Raw genomic sequence first — 16338 nt, forward strand, 5'->3', positions numbered from 1 at the left:
GTCCTTCCTCTCTTTCTTTTCATTTATCCTTATTGCTTCTTAAGGTCTCTGACAATTTTGGAATTACCTTCAACTAATAGAAATATTAAAACCTTGAACTAGACCTTAAAGATATTTATTTCAGCCCTCGTTCAACACAGCTCAATAACGTCTGGGATTTGCCTTCCATTTCTTTGGATCAGAAAGAAATCCAAAGGACAAACTGTGGCTGCTTGCTAGAGTGGCTGCCCGAAACCTCCATGAGACAGTGGCCAGGAAGCTGGTGGAATGCATGGGGCCATACTGTGCAGAGCAGTTCTCTTCAACCCAAACACGAGTCACTGCAGCCAGCCTGTTGATCCCAAAGTGGCAGTGGTTTGAAAAAGCTCTGAGTGTGCAGGTTTACCAGATGTCTAGTGATGCCAGTGTGGCATGCCATTCCTCTTCTTACATTCCCACTTTTGACCTTCTGGTTGTGCAGGATCGCTGTATGTGGACAACTTATTGTGGGCAACCTCCAAGTGATCCAACATTGTGGTCTGCATTAGCTCAACACATCCTGGACACGCCAGAAGTGTAGCACAACAAGTGGGATTGTTTATTTCTACACTATGGAAGGTTTAATGTATTTAAACAAGTCCCTTCCTAGCCTATGAGGGGCCAACAGTCCAGATTTCCCTTTATGAATTGCAAAGTTAGTGAGAGGTGCCTTATTTTCATATTGAAACTAGTTGTGGTGCCCCATCTCTACCAGCAGAGATGTGCATGGCAAGCTCTCATGGGCTGAGGCCAAGTCCCTGTTCTCAGGAGACACACTCTACTCACATGCCTACCTACATGCAGATTTATTTCGGCCACATTTCTTCTCATGACTCGCCTTTATGAAGGGATGTACCCTGGCATCCATAGGAGACCACAGCTGCCACAGACCACACCAAGGAGCTCATGTTAAGGTAGTCTCCATACCACAGAGCTTCCTCTGGAAAATGGAAAGCAGTTTCCTATCAAAACTGTTTCATGCATAGAACCATATTCTCCAAAATGTAGCAGTGAGATCAATGGGTCAGTGAGGGCAGCTGTTAATTAACACATACGCACAGCAGGGCTCATGAGAGTCTCAGCTCCTTAGACCTTAGAACATGTTTTCATTCCTACTGGTGGCTATGTGCTAGCTAGCACGCAAACAGAAAAGGTATAATTATTGGTGAAAATGCAATTTTGTCTTGACAACCGGTTTGTTTAAAATGAAAATTTTCAAGGGAATAAAAAAAAAAAACAAATCAAGAAATAAATGTCCAATGCAACAACAAAAAAAATGTGACTTACATACTGCAGGCCAAATGCTACAGAAGTTGAGCCACAGGACAAACTAATGTAAAAATGTATAACAAACCTGATACTGAGCTGCATCTTGTGATGCCTCTCCAAAACTCCTGATACCTTTAGTCCAGAAAGTGGCCTTTTGTTTTTTCTACACTTATCTAGTTTCCAAACTAGAAAGTACTAGAAACTAGATACTACTGTATCTAGTGTCTAAAGAAACAGCAGTTAAAATTTGCCCCAATGTTTTATTGCCAGCATATTCAAACACACTTAACTGTACCTGCTTCATGGACACAGTTGTTGGGTTTTTTTTTTCCTAAATGAGCTGATTTTACAAAATTAGTAGTTCTCTGATCTTTATTTTTCCACATAGACAAGATCTCCTTACTTGATGCTGCCCTCACAAAGTCTAAATAATAATTATACCTTAGCTTTTTCTTCAACAGTGCCAGCTGAATTCATACAAGAAAAAGATGTTTGGTGGGTGTTTACTTTTCCTCTGGAAGTCATCAGAAAAGCTGTTAAATACTACATATACTAGAATACTGATTTAATAATACTCAACGTGCACATCAGTTTCATTGTCAGAAACACTTTAAATTTCTGTATGTTACTAATAACTGAAGAGTGTTATTCAGCTTTATAATGTAGTAGACATTGTCCTTCATATATATTCCTAAAGCAGTATGTATGCTGTACATTTATATACAAAGTTGGTCAGAGCACAGATATTGCAGTGTCATGCTTTCATTCCAATTTCAGATGCCATATGTTCAGTACAATCGCACGGCATCAAGATGCAACATATTGCTTTGCAAATGCAAATAATTTCACACAGTGACCTTCATGACTGGGAAGGGATAATGAAATGGGATATATTTTACACACATGAAAAAAAAAAGGATTTATCATAAATATATGGACCAGTATATGACGTTGAAGAACAAGAAGCAAAAAGGAAAGAGTGCTCTTGCATAAAGATCGATTCTCTTGGCTGCTGATGGAATGACAGGCTTGGGAGGAGGAGGCTTCTTGTTGTTCTTGGCTTGAGATTTCCCGAGCCCATTGTTGACTTCAATGGGCTTCCCATAACAGTCATAATTTGATAATTCAAAATCCCTTGGCAAGCTTCCAACAATGCTGAAATCATTGGATCTCAGATCAGATTTCGAAGTGCAAACTTTTTTGCATCTGGTCTCACCAACCTATGAAATAAAGAGTGAGGGGAATAATGATCGACTCACCACAACTCATTAGCAAACTTCATGCAGCTGCTAAAGAACACTGCAAACAAACATATAGGAAATTACTTGTTGATAGGAATACATTACATAAGACTAATTTGTGGAATGGTTATGTTATAAAGTACTTAAGGATGATCAGTCAATCATATCAACTAATCCAAACATTCCTAATTGTGTAATTTTTCATGCACAAGATGCCTCATGCTCTGCAATCTGCTATAGTTAGACTCCTTCATTTTAAGATTATAGAAGGGGAGAGAACATTTTTGTGGGGAGTATTTTTGGATATTGATTCTATTCTGATAAACCTGTAGGCCTGATACTATTCAATACTTGCATTTTTTTGAACTCTGAAACCCACAGTAAGAATTAGCCCTAAAATTCAATGTTTCATGCAATTAATTTCAGTTTCAGTGTTCTGGTTCTCAAGAGTTATCAGGTCAGGATCCTCTACCTCTTCCTAGGGTAATCATCTTGCATGGTGAGAAGCATTTTCTTTGTACCTGTGGAACTTAGTGCCTCTCTAAAGACAGGTAACAGAGATGTAACACTGTTCTCAGCACTGCAGAAGTGTTTAACTTGGAAATCTAAATCCAACAACAGAATTCTTGTATTTCCTACAGCTCCTTTGGTGCTATCGGGAATCAAGCAATGCTTTTTTTTTTCTGTGGGAAAAAAGGTTCCTATATTCCCTTCCTTGTATTTTGTAAAGCTTTTAATCAACTCATCTCTAGGAGAACCAACCCCACACTGTTCAGGGAGCTTGAAGATATTTACAGATTACTTGCAAGGCACTGTGCTTTGTGACTTGGGTAAAACCTCTCCCAAACTTTCACTTCAATTGGGCTACTCAGGAAAGCAGAGGAAAAAAAAAAAGAAGAAAAAAGAATACAGACTATGAATTTGTTCACATACATAACCTGAGCCTTAATTGAAAAAATGTGAGTTCACAAATCAGAGTACACCCATGGGCAACTGACATAAATGTAAGTTTCACTAAGGCATCCTGGAGTCACTGGTCCACTAAAACTCAGTTATTCCAAAAGCTGCCTGTCCCTTCTACCCATTAGCCTGTCTCTCCTCCACAATGCCCTCAGCTCTCTCCACCTCTGGTGTTCTGCAGTTTTTGGCTGATAGTTTAGGACATTTGCATAGTCATATTTTGTAACTACTAAAATAATAATATTAATAGTGTCATAAAATACAGTACCAAGTTTATGGATGAATGAAAAATATCCTTAAGAATATTATTAGCTTCTCTATGACAGTGAAAATTTATCCTGCATTGAAAGAACTGAGGCAGTTAGGAAGAGACTTAAACTTTGATTGGGGCTTTTACTCCCATTATTGACAAAGTTCATTCTAGTGCTAGATGGAAGAGAAGCATGGCGCTCTTTCTTCTGAAAAAAAGTGGATACACCTTCCCAAATTTGCCAGAGTTCTATTTCTCATGAAAGCAGTGCATTTTGAAACTGATGCATTAAATGAAGGAGCTGGTTTGCCCTGGTTTCAGTCAGGAGAGGGTTAATTTTTGCAGTAAGCAGGAGGAGGCACTGCCAAGGCACAGACGCTATTCTATATCACCTCATGTCATTGCCAGGGCTGGGGAAAGGGATTCTCTTCTGGCACAGAGACATTCCTTCTGGTTGACAAAACATTCAGAAGTAGCCATCTGGTACTGTCTAGTGTCAGAGAACTTTTCTGTGTGAATAATTTATTTTCTTATACCTTTTGTTATTAATATTATTGCTGTTAACTGCTCGTTTTCTTATCTCATTGCCATTTTTGGTATTTTTTTCTGATCTCAAACCATGATCTTTACCTTTTGTGCTTCTGCTTGGAGTAAGGAGGTGGAGCAGCTTTTAGTGGGAGTACTAAATTGGAGAATACCATTCCTAAACCACTACTAAATCAAGATTTCAGGTTATAGAAAAGAAAAACAAGGTAGGTGCTCCCTGATGGTAGGACAAGACTATACACATAAATTTCTTGCAACTGTCTCCCAGTCCTCAAAAGCCTGACAGCCTAGGACAGTGCTCATTACTGGAGTAGCAGGGGCAAACTGTTTAATAAGATGGTGACTAAGACACAGATAAACATGATTATATGACCCTGGGTGATACAGGATACTATTATTCACTGATCTGAGACATTTCTTCCAATCAGATCATACCCCATGACATAGGTAATAAAGATATAAAGCAGGCCCTTGTGCAATGAAAAGTGAACTTGCAGGACTGGGGTGCATGTTAACTGAAGAGTGACAGCAATATTAGATTTTTTTTCCATGGTCAAATCTAGCAAGATTTAGTAAGGTTACAAGAAATAGAATCCTGTATAAAATTATAGGCCTCTTTTTGGATTTGAAAACTGTAGTCCATTTCTCATACTACCACTAATACACTGTAAATTTCACTGATACTAATTGAAGCCTAAATTGTCTTGTTTATAGCACAGAATACTCCTGTTCCAACTGCACTATCTAGAGTGCTCCCCTAAAGGCTGTTACAGGTCAGTTCTCATTCCCATTCAGGACTGAGACTGGATTCTAGGTCACCTCTGCCTTTTAAGCAAAGAACTGTTCAACACATGTTCACACAGAGCTCTGCTTAGGTCAGTGTCAGCTAGGGTACTGATTTATCAGGGTGACACAATTTTGCTTGTATGAGCAACCTGGCCCAAATTTTTCTTTAATAAGTATATATTACTTCTGAAAATAATTTCATCTATTTCCTTTGCTTTAAATCTGACATTCTTCTATTTACTACACTCTACCTAATAATATTTTTAATTTTTCCTCATATATCTTTTCAACTCTCTAATATTTCTGTTGTTTTAATCTAAATTCACTCAAATTAACCTACAGCTTTCCCCAAACAATATGAGTTAATAGAAAGTATATATTATCTGCTTTTTATTCATTTTGTCTTGGTTTGTGCAAGAAGCCTAATAATGCTAACAACGCATCTGCTCTTCCTCACTTTCCACATTTACTGCATAAAACCTTACCAAAGGCTATAGGAACATTTTCAGTACAAAAAAAATATTGTAGGACTTGATTTTAGAGTCCTACACTAAAGATATGTAAAGAAAAGTAAAAATATGTTAAATATCATATCCTTTTGGCTTCATCCTGACAAAGAAAATATTTGATATAATTTGCCTTATCCTGCTGCAGCATCATGACCTGTGGTGCAGACCCAACCCACAGGGTGCTTCCACCAGATTTATGGCTTTTCTCCAGCAGGGGATGGAGAGCAGCTGTTTGGGAAGGGAAGGCTTCTGGTATAGTGTAGGGACACCCTTCATTCCCGAGGAAGCTAGGCAGCCACTCCTTGTCCCTCTGGCCTGCATTGAGGGGGGCCAAGGACAGCACAGAAGGTGATGGCTCTTGGGGCTTGGCCCACGGCACAGACTAGTTTCCTGTTTCTTCCAGGACTGGACCACCTTGTCTAGATTTGGTAGGGTGGACAGAACACCCGACTTTTGATGAACAGCTCAGAAGTACCTAAAAACACCTCCTAGAATCCATAAAGCCCCTTGTGATGATCCTTTGTCACCTTCCAAAAAATACAGGCTGACTGATGTTCGCTGCCAAGCTCAGCACCTGCTGCTGCTCCAGAGCTGCAGCACGTGTGCCTCTGCAGAGCGCCTTTGATTGCAGAATTAGGGGAGTAATGTGAGAAGAAAATGGGGAAAGAGATGATACGTGCTGTCTATGCATGCTGACTGTCAGGGAGGAGCAACTAACTCCCCAACTCTGCCTCTGCTGCTTCTGCTGCTCCTCCTCACTTTCCACATTTACTGCCCAAATGAGTTACACTAGATTTTCCTTTAAAAACATCCGGGATGGAGAATTTTTTCCATGACCTCGTTCCTCAGAAACATATGTACCTTATTTCTAATCTGAATTTATTTGGTTTCAATATTCAGACACAAGGCATAACTACAGTTAGTCTGATTAATTGCTGGTACATAGAGATGGTAACAAATCTAACCTCAATTTTGCATAATTCAGATGAAGTAAGCAGACTGACATATGAAGCCAAGAAAAATGTTCTTAAAGAGTTTCTTACCTTCACATCATTACCTCTGTCAACCTAATTGATAATACTTTAAAAAGTTATATTCAGTTTGATTAAATCAATAAGCACACAGATCAACTTTAATTTCACTGACCCATTTATCAGCTAACATGGGGCTGAATGATGAGTAATATTAAAGATAATTAATACTTACAAACAATAATTATTAGTCAGCATCCTCTAAGCTATGCAATATTCTCCACTGATTGATGTCAGGCTTATAATGATTCATGTTATGCCACTTAGCTTTTAAAAGTACTGGCACAAAGTTAGCTTCTTGCTGTAGTTTGAAATCCTCCCAGATTTAAATGATTTATTAAAAAATCAACATTAATGTTCCAGGGCACTCACAGACCAGCTCTGTCAAAAATTTCCAGATGCAACTTAAGCTGAAATCTTGATTGGAAAATGTCTAACTTTAATAGTTACTGTTTAATATTCTCATCAGCTAATATGAATGAGTGCTATTCCATCCACAGATTGACTATACCTGGCTTTTCCCCAGACATAGAGCAGAATATTTCTTCAACACTTTTCCCTTTTCAGTTAATTCGTGATACTTACAGCACCTCTACCTAGTATAGTACCATTACTCTTCTTACGTTTTATATTCTTGCTGTATATGCAAAGCAACTTCCTATTGCCCTCAGTTATGTTAAACATATATGTTTTTCCTTACTTACAAAATTATGTTTTTGACTTCAGTTTATATTAATTACTATCACCTCCCATTTGCCAGTCAGAAGAAAAGATAAATGCTTGAAGCTGAGTTAAGTTTTAAATCTTTGAGGAGTTTGTTTTCAGTTGTGCTGTTTGTTAAATTTTGGGGTTTTTCTTAAATTAGTATAGCTTTACTTCTGGTTTGAGCATTATTAGCTCACCAGCACCATTCACACTTTTTGTTTAAATTTTTCCATCTAGATTAGACAGTTCTCAACTTTGTGAAATCTGACCTTTCGCAGCACCAAAAATACCAGGGACTTGATTCAATTTGTTTTGTGCAAATATAATAAAGATCCCTCTCAATTGACTGCTTCTCCTGTGATCAAGTCCTCCTTATCCATCAGGATGAAGTATAATATAAAAGCCATCCTTTTTGAGAGCAGAAAGGTATTTTTATAACCCCTCCATACAAGCTACAGCACTGGCAGCTTCTCAAGCTCAGCACGTCTCCCTCAAGCTGAAGAGCTTCCCCTGCAGTGCTGCACTCCCTGCCCTGCACAGCACATCCTCATTGCCACAACACTGCCTCTGCTGCTGTGCCCCCAGCCTCCTGCTGGCATGCAGATCTGTTCCCAGTGCTGCCAGCTCTGACAGGGGCTTCCACACAAGATGAAGGAGGAGTTTTTTAACAAGCTCTGTTATTCATCTCTCTTGCACTTGTTTTGTGCTTTTCTCTTGCTCTTACCATAATGATAGATGTAGATCATCAATAAAATAATGATTATTTAGCATTAGTCTGCATTCACACTGAGTATATTTTCTGGTGCATCTCAGCAGGAATATGCTCCCACATTCCAAATATTCTGAAGTATAGGAAACATTAATACATAAAATATCACAGTATTACAGTACAGCTGAGGTTGGCAGGGACCTCTGGAAATAAACTAGTCCAACGCCCTACTCAAAGCAGACTTACTGCTTGGGGCCCTTGCACAGTTACGTTCTGAATTATCTCCAAGGATGAATACAGGAGTCACTGGAGCAGAAAGTACCTACTCTGTACCTGAAATGCTGTCAGGAACTATTAAAATAGGCTGCAGCCTGTAGTTTTGTGTACAAGGTTAAATGTAAGCTGTTTTTTTGGTCGTTCTACAATAAAAAACTTGAGTCTGAAGTACCACTGAGGGGGAAAAACCTGGGAAGGCTAGGTCACCAGAGGTGGCCACCAGTGGCCAAGTACATTATCACTCAGTAGAGATGAACATAACCAATCTCAGGTTTCAGAGCCTAGATGTGGCTCTGACAAGATAAAGCAAGCAATAACACCACATCTTTTTAAAAATAGCTGGCATTTGGAGCTGTTACCACTACTTGCATAGTGCTATTCATCATCTGCCAGAACCATTCTTTTAGCAAATGTTCTCTCCAGTCATTAGCACATTATCTGTGGGGGACAGGTTCTATACATGGGCTTGATGAAAATGTGACTTTTCAATTCGAGGGGTGTTGTTATAGTCAACAGTGCAATCTCTCACTGTAATCACGTCAGAAATGAAAGCAAGAAAAAAATTATTCATCTTCAAAACATTTCTCTTTTTGCTTGTTTTTCTCACTGTATGATGTTTCATTGCTAGGAAACACATGCAAACTCCTGCTGAGGATTCCAAATAAAAAGCAGTATCACCAGATTGCATAATTTTCTCCTCTGCTTAGAAGAGCATCTACTTGCAGCAACTATGAGTTAAGGGAACTAAACTGTATTTTCTCATGGCTTTTTGCCTCTAAGTGCATAGCCGCTGCTCCTCCTAGAAAAACACATCAGAAGTGCTTATTTTCTCTACTTTTCCCTAGAGATTCAGGGTGATCTTGACAGACAGACCACTTGACTTTAATCAGACAGTCATATTGATAAACCTCGGGGTTTAAAATGGCACTGACATTTCAAGAGTTTTTATTGGAGGGAGCATGACTCATAAAGCTTGGACTTGAGGGGTTGGCTTATCTTAGCAACATGCAGCTTCTACATCAGCCAGTTCCTAGGATCTGGTGAAGTAGCTGTACATCCATGGAAACCTTTCTCCATCTTTGGGTAATTGGCAAATTGTGAGCACTCTTTTCACTCTGCCATTTTCACTGTCATTGTTGGTGATTATTGGTCAGAGATCACTGACTACTGACACAGTGACAAAACTGCTTTCTGCTGAAAACTTTCAGTGAACCCTTACAGGTTCTGTTACAGGGGATCTCTTATCCTAGCCTGCAATTATGAACCACATTAAGCTTCTATTAGAAATATTATTTAGGATAGACTGAAAAGTTTCCTTTTCTCCATAAAAATGGAACAATAGATGCTTGTATTTTTAGGGATTAACATGAGGTTTTGTTACAGTTGTTTTTTACTAAAATCAAATATGCTGAGTCTCCAAACCAGATAGCATTTTAACTTTCACAAATGGAGCAAGCACATGAAAACAAGTTGGTCCATGAAGACTGGAACCAGGGATGCATGATTGCCCACTTGCTTTCCTCTGATTCTCCTCACACCAAAAATCTTCTCAACCTAGCAACTCCCCTGTATCTTACATTTAGGCCCTTTCCCCAAATCTCCTCCCTGACATCCCTGCTGCAAAGTGCACAACTTGCTGCTCAGGGAACACAAACTGCCACAGCATCAGGATCAGGGGCATTTTAAAGTTAAATAAAGTAACGTCTCTTTTTAAATTTGACTCCACTCTTATAACCTAAAGGTATGTATCAGCATCATTCACTTACTGTTTCATAATATGTAAGAGCTTAATTCAAACAGGAAAAACACTTATAAATGGAATTATTCATATTCTCTGGTTTTTCCCATTTGGAATTTTCTGCTTCCATGTCTTTTCTGTTGGCTTTACCTTCAAGTCCCATTTGATCTATCCACTGCATCAAGCCTAGCTATGCTGACACTTCCAGCTACACCCTCAGTCACGGAATATCACCTCCTATAGGAAAAAGACCATCCTTAAACATTTCTATAGGACATATACTATTTCAGGGGTGCAGTTATAAGTTGTTTCTTTCTCCTAAAGTTAAACGCTGGGCCACCTAAGTTTTTCCAGACATTTAGTGAACTATTTGCTCTTGCCTCCCACATAATCCTACATGACCCTGATGAAAAACAGCTCCTGAAGTTCTGGGACAGCACTCTGCCCTCTTTTTGTTTCGTATTCTTTATGCCTTTCAACATACAGCTTTTTTGATTCCTTAATGTTTCTCTCCCTTGCATATTTTCCATATGACAAATGTATTCTCTACTTGATCATTACTAGGTCTGTATGGAAGCAATCCAAATTTTGTGAGGTAGGCCTAGTTTTGGATTAGAAGTCAAACCTACCAAAAGATTTACACCTGTTCTGATTTTGGACTTTTGTACAGGATTTTCCAGGGCCAAGAACTTTCAAAGTATGCCCATGCAGTAGCAGGTTCAGAGAGGGAGTTTTCAGCTAGGCAGATTTAAAGCTTTCAAATATATAAAATCTAGCATCACTGTCCTACCACATCCTGATGTCAAATGATTGATTGGTCTGGGACTTTTTTCTATCTCAGCCTGGTCACCTTCCCAGAAATTACCAGCCCATGATATGTTTGCTTTGGTAGGTGGTGTTTCAAAGCAGGTGGATTAATTCAAGCTGGATCATTAGCCATAAGCCATTCAGCCACATAACGAACTTTTACAGCAAGGAATGCCTATTTCCACTATGTCTTGGCAAAAAAAAAAAAAAGTAAATCTCTGTATAAAGATCATCAGAAGCAACTGGAATGCTACTGGTCTCTCATAAGAAATGAGGAAGACCCTGAAAAGTACAGGTCAAACAGGAGAAGCTGAGGCTGGCATTTCAAGATCGAGGAGCAGAGCTGCTACGAGGGAGGGCAGACTGAATTCTGAATCTAAAAACCTTCAGCCTACAGATAAGAAACCATTCATGGGGAAAATTGCTGAACTTCTGTGGATAATATCAGTGCCTCTCGAAAAAAAAATTAAAAGACAAAAGCACAACATAGCTGATAACAGACAATTTTGTTTTCTACATGGATATGACAATGGCATGTACCTTAGAGAATATGCATGCCAAGGAGAATCAGCAATTTAGCAATTGGTTTTGTTCACTGAAACTGGTTTTGTTTCACTACTGAAAAACTGTAATTTTTTGTTAAACTTTTAATTGATTAAGCTGAACACTTAAAACTTTTTACATACTGGAAAAAGGGAAAATATTTTGTATGCTGCTCTGCTGCATTTTTGCAACTATTTTCTCAGAAGAAACAGTTGAATTTGGGACCTGCAGATTGCTGAACACAAAATTATCATATTCTATTCAGGGAAAGCAAAACCACAGCAGAGACATTTTCTTTCTACTCAGTTCTCATGTTGTCTGGGCTTGGGAAATTACTCATGACACAAGTCAAAGCAGTCATGGGGTTACTCTAAGCTGAGACTAGCTGCCTACCAAAATATTCCCAAGGATTCTTCTACCAGAGGAGAATCATAGTAGTTAAATGCACTGTTCTGCAATACTACAGGTCTTCTGGACTGGAGAAAATTAGTTGTGGAGCAACCCCAGCTTGATACCAAGACAGGATTTCAGCCATCCTTGCATAAACCACTCCTTCCTTAAAGAAACATTGAGGTCACAGTGTGCCAATATTACCACTTTGATCTAGCCCAATACCTTTATTTTATACAACAGAATTGCTGAGTCATTGAAAAGGACAAGCCAAATTCATATTAGATGCGTTGTAGAATAATGTATTTTCTTCTGCAGAATAAATGTCAAGTAAATATCACTTAGGACTGAAGGCAGTTGGACTATGATGTCTGATTACTATTGGAGCACAAATAGAGACTTCTAAAATAACAGGAATTCAGCAACATGATGGAAAACTTCGGCCTGAGTGAAGACATACATGTCATCTCTAATCATATAGTGAAATCTGACTGATTTACACATAAATTCCATCTGGCAACACAAGAAATCCAGGAACTGTTTGACAAACAGACCAGTCTTTTGTCTACAAAAACCATGACTTCTGGATTCCTGGTTTCATAGACATGCAATGCAGTGCAGCTGTGGCCATCCCAGGGAAAGCAAGGAGATGGATGTTATTTGAGTATGCACTCAGCAAATACTTCCTGAGAGTTCTGTCCTCTGAATAGCTACAGTTTGACAGCTGCTATTTATTATGAGAAAAACAGTAACTGTAAGATGCTTGCTACTTTATTTACCTGAAGCTAAGCAGCAATCACAGTGCTACTATATTAAAAGACTAATTTTTCACTTAGAACTTCTGACCCCAAATCACTAGGGACTGATTAGTCAGATTGCTAGCCATTAGTTACCATCATATTTTTAATGTCTTGGCCCCTTCCAAGATTAAGAAGTATTCAAAATTATTACAAACAGTATGTTCCTGGAATTGGGTAAATAGAGAAGAACACTGATTTTGTGTACAAAGCCTTGCAGCTCCTACCTGTAAAGTGCTGATGTGAACAGGAGTCCCTGTGCCATTCACAGTGTTCTTCTTGGCAGCATTTCCACCCTTCCCTTCCACTTGCTCTGCCTTGGCAATCTTTGCTTTTTCAGCTTCAATTCTCTTTGGATTGTTTAGCATTACCTGAACCACAGCATATTCCACCAGGGATGCAAACCCAAAGAGAAGGCAAACAATGAGCCAGACATCTAAGGCCTTCACATAAGACACTTTGGGAAGTTCAGCTGCAAGAGTGGTACATTCAGATGCCAAGCTGAGCACTGAGAAAATACCTACAAAAAGAGAAAACAATATACTGAATAAGAAAACTTCCCTTCAATGATACTGGCTGTGCTCTTCCTCTGAAACAGACAATAGTGAATGATGTTTTGCAACAGTGAATAGGACTTCACAATGTGGTTGGTGCAGCAAGTGTACAAAGTGCATGTGACTTCAGCTAATGAACAAGTTAAACACTTAGGTAGGATAGTGCAGTTAATGATGAATTATTAATAATTAATACTTTCTTTTTATAAACAGAGAAACAAATAAGTTAGGTTAAACTGGTAGTTATTCTCTGTTCCATCACACATCACACAGTTGGGAAATGGGCTTTCCAAAGACTTATTTTACAATGTGCATTTAATTCTGGGAAGGTGGAAGAAATATATGACACTTAAATGAAAAGCCTCCAAGTCCTTTAAATTAGACTAGCATTGTCCCAGAAATCAAAACTGTGCTATAGCAGGAGCAATTCTCTAAAGGACTGTTCACAAGTGTGATATTCCAACCTTAGGTGAAAGGGAAGTTTTTGCTGAAGAGCAAAGCTGCATGAGCACATCAAAAAGCCTTTGTTCCCAATTCACTGAGAAGATGAAAGCATGGAGGTAACTGAGGGTCTACAATTATTTCCTATTTGAGCTTCCAGGATCTAGAGGAAGCTTCCTAGATAAAGGGCATTTCATGAAGGCCTTATCATGAAAAAAGCCCACTTGTGCAAATGCTGTTAAAAAGTCACACTCATCATGAATTTCATCATGTATTTCCCCTAATAAGGCTTCCAAATGTCACCATCCATAAAGGATTCATATCACAAGAGACAAAATACAAGTTTGACCCCAAAGAAAGATTTCTCACAGGCTCCTGCGAAAATGTTAGCATGAATAGCTACATTTGGAAAAAGCTGACTTCAGAAACAGCAGTCATGTGGGGAAAACTTAGCTCAATCTCCAAGTTCAAAATGTCCCATTTTGCTTTTGGGAATGCTAATGATAAAAATCTTTATTGATGAGTGAGAGGTTTAATGAGATAGATTTGATGCCTATAAAATGTTGGCCAAAATAGATATTCAGTTAGTCTCAACTATCTTTCTTATACTGCATGAAAATTTTCTCATTTTTAGAGAGATGATTTCCTTCAGCTTTCTTTTAAGTAACTGAGGACATGAAAATGTAAATTAAAATGAAACTATCTGTATTGGCCTATGAAAATATTAATTTCTACTTGATCACAAACAACACATTCTTTAGCTACTGTTCCCATTTTGATTTCAGTAAGATTGATACGATATTTTATTTAGCATTAATCTCAAACAGACAATTCATTAGCTCTTAGAACACTGAAGCATAAAGAAATATTTTCAGTCATGTGATTTGAAACCACAAAATGTTATGATGTTTGATTTAGAAATGTGTAGTGTCAATGTATCACTGCAAAGTTGGATTTTTTTTCCATGGGGATAATAAAGAATGACCAGATGTGTTATCTCAGAATGATACAGCAAATACTGAACTGAATCCTCAGTGGACACTCTAGATTACTTTTCGTCTACTGTATCTGAAGCATTCACATACAAACATTTCTATAAGGATTAAAAGTAAGCATAGAATGCTTCTCTTTGAAAAAAAAAAAAATTCACTTACCAACACCTGCAGACTGGGGATGGACACTAATTATGGATCACAAGGAATTCCATTAAAAGTTTAAAAAAGGCCATACTGCCTCTTAATATATCTAGGACACAATTGCCTGTGTCCAGCATGCTGCTCATTCTCTAACTGTCCTGTACCAAGTACCATGCATGACTATGCTTGATTGCTGAAGGGCAGCCTCTATCCTTCTCCTGGATAATCTAATCAGCCAATTAACATGGACTGGCTCAACGTCTTGGATATAGTTTTCCTACCAACTTTAAGGCGTTTACTATCCTAATATGGTGTAATATCATGCCTGGTGCCAAAAACATTGTAAACCCACTTTTTTAGACCTTAGAATACTACACCTTACAATCTTGGATTGAATTCTACAGAACTAATTTATACATTCTATCTGCAAAGATTTTTGTGGAGCTTTTATTAACTTGTTCAGTAAAGCAACTGAGGTCATGGTGACCAGCAGCTAATTTCCTTTGGTATGGATTCCTACAATGAAGGATTCACTCTCAGTGTCTAAGAGACTTTTGGGTTTTCAAAGCAACAATAAAGCGAGACAGAAGCACAGAAATATTCTATTCAGCAATCACTTGCTGCCTGATGAATGTTGGCATGGTCTCAGAGACCCTAGTACCAGACCTGTAAGCTGCACTGCAGCAGCTGCACTAGGTGCCTACTTATCACAATCCAAAGCTCAAGGCTCAAATGTGAGTGAGGAGCACAAATCCATACATAATCTGAAAGATCTGAAGTAGCTTCTCATTTCATAAGATCTGTAAGTAGCCACTGGTACACTTCCTTGGGGCTAGATATCATTTTCTTGACACACAAATGTTAATCTTGTTATATTTCAAGGTCAAGGATCACAAGGATGTCACTAGAAGAATTAATTTGTTGCTTTTCTGAAACTGGAGAAAGATAAATCTTACCCCAGTGATGGTATTAATAACTGCCATACTAAATACTGACTCAGCTAAGGGGGTGTTAGATTTAGAGGTTGTTTTGTTTTTCTGGGGTTAAGGAAAAGTCACATAGCCAGGCCAATGGTTAACATCTTTGAAAATTCATTATTTCAGAAATACTAATACATGAAAGAAGCCAATAAACACTTGCAATGAACAAAATAATTGAACAGTGAATAAACATGCATACTTAGTTACAAAAACATCCATGTTACTTAAATCTACTCTAAGATTTATAAATCTAATATATCTTTAATAAGCCCATCTGGTTCAATATTTGAAGCATGGGATTATAAAAATTGAGATATAACTTAGTTTTGATTCTAGTTTTCCAATTCTTCTTTCATTCTTTTTAATTTAATGTATGTTGCATTTTCCCCACCCTTTTTGTCTTCAAATGTTCTCTTAAAGTTTTGCATTATGCAATGCAACCTTGCACTTTCAAAGGTAAAATATTATATTGGTTACTTGACATGAAACTAATACAGATTGAGACTCCTTCCCAAGTAACTATTTAAAGGTTAAAAAAAAAAAAAAAAAAAGAAGAAAGGTTGCATAAGAATTATGTCCTGTGAGGGCATGGTGGTTCCAGTGTGGATAGAGTATTTTGAGCAAGGAAGGAAGCTGGAGGGATTCTGCAACT

The 16338-nt window shown here is 38.2% G+C and overlaps 1 protein-coding gene across 6 annotated transcripts in view; it reads right to left on the reverse strand.

Annotated features, from left to right (window-relative positions):
• Window positions 1-1837: 1837 nt before the first annotated feature.
• The window catches only part of GLRB (glycine receptor beta), a 47192-nt gene continuing 32691 nt past the window's right edge, over window positions 1838-16338 (reverse strand). For all 6 annotated transcript variants that reach the window (XM_079305940.1, XM_079305942.1, XM_079305941.1 and 3 more), the window contains 2 exons: window positions 12803-13095; window positions 1838-2507 (listed from right to left, as the gene is read on the reverse strand). In XM_079305940.1, the coding sequence (XP_079162066.1) occupies window positions 2211-2507; window positions 12803-13095 (590 nt within the window). In that variant the 3' untranslated portion in view covers window positions 1838-2210. The remainder of the gene's footprint in view (window positions 2508-12802; window positions 13096-16338) is intronic.

The sequence above is a fragment of the Erithacus rubecula genome, assembly GCF_903797595.1.
Source record: "Erithacus rubecula genome assembly, chromosome: 5".
In the NCBI taxonomy this organism is placed as follows: Eukaryota; Metazoa; Chordata; class Aves; order Passeriformes; family Muscicapidae; genus Erithacus; species Erithacus rubecula.